Source organism: Nicotiana tabacum, chromosome 9, assembly GCF_000715075.1.
Source record: "Nicotiana tabacum cultivar K326 chromosome 9, ASM71507v2, whole genome shotgun sequence".
Taxonomy (NCBI): domain Eukaryota; kingdom Viridiplantae; phylum Streptophyta; class Magnoliopsida; order Solanales; family Solanaceae; genus Nicotiana; species Nicotiana tabacum.
Window position 1 is genome coordinate 97,357,184 of NC_134088.1, and position 6,016 is coordinate 97,363,199.

The 6,016-nt window shown below is 36.1% G+C and overlaps 1 protein-coding gene across 1 annotated transcript; it reads left to right on the top strand.

Annotated features, from left to right (window-relative positions):
- Positions 1-3,753: 3,753 nt before the first annotated feature.
- LOC107787683 (uncharacterized) lies at positions 3,754-5,574 on the top strand. Its single transcript, XM_016609285.2, has one exon. The coding sequence runs from the start codon at positions 3,883-3,885 to the stop codon at positions 5,344-5,346; it is 1,464 nt and encodes a 487-aa protein (XP_016464771.1). The 5' UTR covers positions 3,754-3,882; the 3' UTR covers positions 5,347-5,574.
- The last annotated feature ends 442 nt before the right edge of the window (positions 5,575-6,016 follow it).

The window sequence follows — 6,016 nt, forward strand, 5'->3', positions numbered from 1 at the left end:
AGGCCAAAGCATATCACAATTGGATTATGCTCGTGTGTTGGGATGCTTAATGTATATCATGAATTGTACACGACCAGATATAGCTTGTGCTATAAGTAAACTGAGTCGATATACGAGCAATCCAGGCCAATCTCATTGGATGACAATGAAACGAGTTTTGGAATATTTAGAACATACCCGAAACTTTGACTTGCACTACAGTAAATTCCCTCCGGTGATTGAGGGATACTGTGATGCAAATTGGATCACCGGTTTAACTGATTTCAAGTCCACGAGTGGATATGTATTCACTATTGGTGGAGGAGCGGTATCTTGAAAGTCGTCCAAACAAACATGTATTGCCCGCTCTACAATGGAGGCTGAATTCATAGCCTTAGATAAAGCCGGTGAAGAAGTTGAATGGCTTCGGAATTTTTTGGAAGACATTCCATTTTGGCCCAAACCGTTGGTACCAATATGCATACATTGTGATAGTCAAGCGGCAATTGGAAGGGCTGGGAGCGTTATGTATAACGGTAAATCTCGTCATATACGACGAAGACATAAAACCGTTAGGCAATTACTCTCTAGAGAAATTATCACGATTGACTATGTAAAGTCAAGTGATAATGTGTCGGATCCACTTACAAAAGGCCTAACTAGAGAGGTAGTTGAGAAATCATCAAGGAAAATGGGGCTATAGACGAGAACAAGTCATTGTGGCGGTAACTCTACCTAGAAGACTGGAGATCCCAAGATCTAGGTTCAAGGAGATCAAACAAAGTCATTAATGACGGTTCAACATTGTCAAATAAAATTTTAGTCCGTTCTCGTGATGAGACAATGTTCAGTACCAAGGATAAAGCATTAAGGCTTTTTAATGATTTCTAAATTTGATACGGGGTATATCAAATAGTGTATCTACAGGATGACATGTTTAGGAATCACCTATGTAAGTGTGAAGTGTTAGCCGCTTCAAGGAGAACTTTGTAAGGCCAGTTCTCTACGCACTTATGAAACCAGGCGGTATTCATGGCTGAAACGAACACAACAATGAGAACCAAAGACGGTTAAGGGTTGATTGTGTGACTTATGGTTGTCTAGGTATACACCAAAGATCGACGGTTCAAAGATATTAAATCTACCGATTGACCGAGTATATCCGACATAAGTTCACTACGGAAAGTTCAAAGGGAAACCTACTTATCCAGATGCGATTAATCATTGCTTGCAAATCACACAGTTTTTCCATGCATACTTCCGTGATATAGCCATTCCCCATTCATGTGGGGGATTGTTAAGGTTTTTGTTATTTAAGATGAAATAGTCTTAAAATGAGGGTGAATGGGAAATGGAGGGAAAAATAAAATTTTTGAGTAAAATTTTAAGTTTTCCCCTCTTGACAATGAGACATTATCCCATATTGGAAGAGGAAAAGATTTTTGGTGGGTATATATATAATTGCTCTTCTTGTAGCTCTTAAAGAGTTAAGAAGAAAGCAAGCCTCGCACCGTCGTCGTCGTCGCTCGCTCTGCTCGGCTCGGCTTCGGCTTCGGCTTCGGCTTCGGCTTCGGATTTGATTGATTGATTAATTTTTTGGACCAAATTTATTTGTTAATAGTAAATATTAACGTAAGATTATCCGCATTTGTAATGGATATGTTCCAATCTGTGTATTGACCACCAGCTGTAATAGCAGCCGCCTAATGCTCTTCCCACCATGGCCAAGTGCTTGCTCCACAAACAAGCTAGTGCATGTTCCACCATGGAGGGTGGAGGGTCGTTCATCTTCAAAGCTGACTGCTATAAATATGTGCAGCAGCTGTGGAAGAAAGACACACCAAACTGAAAATGCTCAACTTTGGCTATACATTGTACTCCTTCCTCTCAGCATTTTCATACGATTTTTTGAGTTTCTACTCCTTTGTTCTGCATTGTTTTAACTTCAAACAAAGCAACTGTAAGTGTGATTTGCTACCGAACTTTGTGTTCGCTGAAACATTGGGATTTGAAGTACCGCTACACCAGTGTGTGATTTGTTCTATCCTGGGAGGAAATAATCTATAACCTTGGGTACTAGGAGGGGATTAAATTCCTTAAGGAAACACTGTGAATTCAGTGGGCTCGAATTAATTACTGTTTCATTACGATAACTTATATTTCCCAGAATTATTATTTACAAATACAGCAATATTAGCGGGACTATCAACTAACATATTCAACTATCCTAAATTTAGCCACAAGGTCACAATTATAAAATGTGCAGTCAAATTATTGCTAGCATATACCATTTGGACGTATAAAATTTTGAAATAATTGAAAATTCTTTCTTCTTTTAAAAAAATTAAAGTCATTATTACTTCTAAAGTTTTCTCAAAAAGCTTTTTTCAAGTTCTTTACCGCGCTTCTCCAATCAACTATCTTTTGAATCTAAACATGACTCAAAAAACTTCAAAAATTTACTATGTCTATACTCTATACACACTATGTTTCGTGCAAACTTCTTTTTCTTCATTTTCTTAAATACAAAACTTCTAAAAAAAATTTCAATATGTGATCTCTTGCAACCAGAGTTAATTAAAGTATTTAATAAAATTTATAAACTTGAAAATCACCCAATATTGTTTTCTCAATTAAAAACTTAGATGATATATATGACCCTCAAAATTAATCAATTTAACATGGAACTCACAGCAAGAGGAAATCTTAGTAGTGATCAGTTGGTTAGGTACTTGTGAATTGATAGCTTCTACCTGTGTTCTAGCTCGTTGGAGAGCTAGATTTACCTCAACTTTTTGTCTCCTTACTTCAACCTTTTTCACACTAGCTTCCGCTATTTCAAGAGTTTGACGAGCTTCTGGTGGATCAATGTACTATCCTGTTCCGCACATTTATTAAAACAGTGATTTTAGTATTGCCGATTCTAGAAAAATCACTCATCATAGTCATCGTTAACCATTAGCTGTTAAGACGTATTCTCAAAATTTCTATATCTGCGACTGTGGCAAAAGGGACTTTCATCTTATTGGTGAGAGTTTCATTCCCTACCGTGTAATCATCTCCCTCATTTTCCTCTTAAAAAAAGAGAGAGGCTAAAATGGAACCAATAACCATTAAGGGGTTGCTTGGTATGATGGATAAACAGAAATAATCATGGGACAAAAATTTAGTATGCCTTATCCCTTGGTTGGTCTCTAATCCCGGGATAACTTATTCAGGATTAAAAATAGTACCGAGATAACTTATACCTTACAGAGTGTGAAATAGTAATCCCAAGATAAGTTATCCCACGATAAAACTGTAAAATTGACAAACCCATGATTAATACAATATACCAAACAATCAGTAAGAAATAATACCCGAATAACTAATTATAGTACAACTATTTCTATCATAACTAATCCCATCATAACTTGTTTTCAAACCAAATGACCCCAAAAGGTTGTGATAGAATGGAATGATACCTTCACCCTTAATCAGAGGTCTCGGGTTCGAACTTTCGAAATAAATAAATTCCGGTAGAAAAGCTCTTTCCCATGTAAATTCAAATTAGTCAGAATTTTAAAAAGGATACTCTAAGAGAGGGTGGGAAGCAAAAAAATAATATGGAACCAAGAGAACGACCAACATTCAAGGGAAAAAAAAGAAAGAAGAAAAAAAGTAGTCTTTTATTATTCATGGTGGCGTTAGAATTGGGGTCCCATTGCACAAGGTTCCCAAGGCCTTTTGAGCTCCTATAAATACCCTGATATCCTCACTGTATTTTCCATCAAAATCAGCCCAAACGAAAAAAACCCCATAATACACCTAATACCAATTCTATCATCTTCATATTTTTCCTCCATATTTCCCTTTTTTTTTTTGCTCTTAGCTTGAAACATTTTGTCTCTGATTTACTTCAAGATGTCAGCACAATGTGTTAACATGAATAACTTCAACTTATCTTTAAAGATGAAAGAAGTAACAGCAGAAAAACAAGGAATAATGTCAATTCTTGGATCAAACACTGATCAAAGAAGTATTAAAGCTGCAGCTTCTATTAGAAGAACTCTTTCAGCTGATATGTCTTCCATTTCTAAAAATGGTTTTTTCTCTTCAATGAAGAAAATTGCTTCCTCTGAAGAGCTAATTGCTATTTCCTCTGCTGCTGATATTTGTGATTCTTCTTCTTCAGATGGGGAAGAAGATCATGTTGAACAACTCAAAGATCAGCCAATTGGAACATTTGATTGGAGTTCAATTCTATCTTCAAAGAATGAAGAAGCTGACTCATCTAAGATTCCACCTCCTTATATTCATCCTCTTGTTAAAAGATCAGGCAGTTCTTTGAGTAAGAAAAGTCTTGAAATTTGTACTGAGAGTCTTGGATCAGAGACTGGCTCTGATTGCTTTTCCTCTTCACCTCCTAAAAATGAAGACTTAGAAAATAACAAAGATGATCATCATTATCATCAACAACAACATTCCTCTGTCTCACAATCCTTTGAGGATATTCCAGTTGTAAAATATAATTATAGAAAAAACTTATCTTCACCTAGATCTTTTCCTCCTCCTCTTCATTCTGTTCACATGCAATCATTCAGACAAAATGGTAGATTGGTTCTTGAAGCAGTTTCTGTTCCACCTATGAACTATTTCCATGCCCAACGCGTTGATGGCCGTCTTTGTCTCACCTATATCAATCAAAATGATTCTACAGCTGATCAGCCAGAACTAGAAATCGCAAATATTGATGATCAAGTTGAAGAGTTTGAGCAAATGTTCGACGATATTAGTGTGATGGAAAAAAGTTCAAGATTGTCGAATGAGGTGATACATGTGAACAAATCATCAGCCCTGATGATGTTAGAGAAAAAGAATCAACTAACATGGTCTAAATGTGTTAGTTTCAGCGTGACACCTGGTTATTTCGATATTAGCAACAAGTTCAACAACTCACTGAACTCGATGATGGAACATGAGGTGAAAGATAGTATCTTTAGAGAATGCTACACTTGTCCCTCATCGATTACTCAATCACCACCACCACCGGCGGCTGCAGTCTCTTTAAATGCATACGATAACTTTTGGAGGAAGAAGCCAACAGTGGCAAACATTGTGAATAATTCCACCACTGCAGACCAATGCTTCAGCAAGAACAACTACTACACCAATAAGAAAGTTTTTCTAGCAGCAGCAGAAGCCAATGGTACTGATCTCAAAGCCACTGGTACCACTAAGATAGCATCATATGAGCAGCAGCAGGACTTGGTGCTAATTAGAGGGAACAAGGCATCTATGAACAATTTGGTGCCTTTGTTGAGAAGTTGCAAAGAGCCAAAGAGATCACTAATAATTTGGGAGCCTTACTGCATTGCCACCTCCTAATCATGATGATCATCATCATTAACTCAAAGTATTAATCAAAATATTTGATTAGGTCCATATACAAATAAATATATTTAATTTACAAAAATGTAATATGGTATCATTACAAATATGATTTTCCTCTCTTAGTTTTTACTCTTTTGTCAAAAATGAGTTTTGTATAGCCGAATAAAGAAGAGAGATCAAGAAAGATTTCAATGGAGGTCAATAACAACCATTTTTATCTTATTTATGAGTTTTGTTTTCTCCTTTTCTCTTTGAATTGATGATGGTGTGTTTTTTTTGGTTTCTCTGGAATTCGATATTCGTATTAAAGTCCGACCAGATTCGCTTAAGAAAATCTCATATTATGAGGTAAAACACTCTCTAACAAAAAATATTTTGTATCCGGAGCTCAAATATGAAACATTTTATTAAGAATGACGAATATTTATCAAAGGTGATGATGTTGTTAGTAGTTATAGTGTATAGCTAGACAGACAAAATCTTTTTAGCCAACTTTGACCTTGTGGACTGTCATGTCTCTGTCTGCCTGTCCCAGCATTAGTTGGATTCTCTTGTCTTTCACTATCTCTTTTTTCTTCTTCTTCTTTTCTTTGAATAAATATATTTTCAGCTTGTTCCAACCAAGGCTAAATTGAGTGGTATTGCTTTATAGGTAGACAATGGG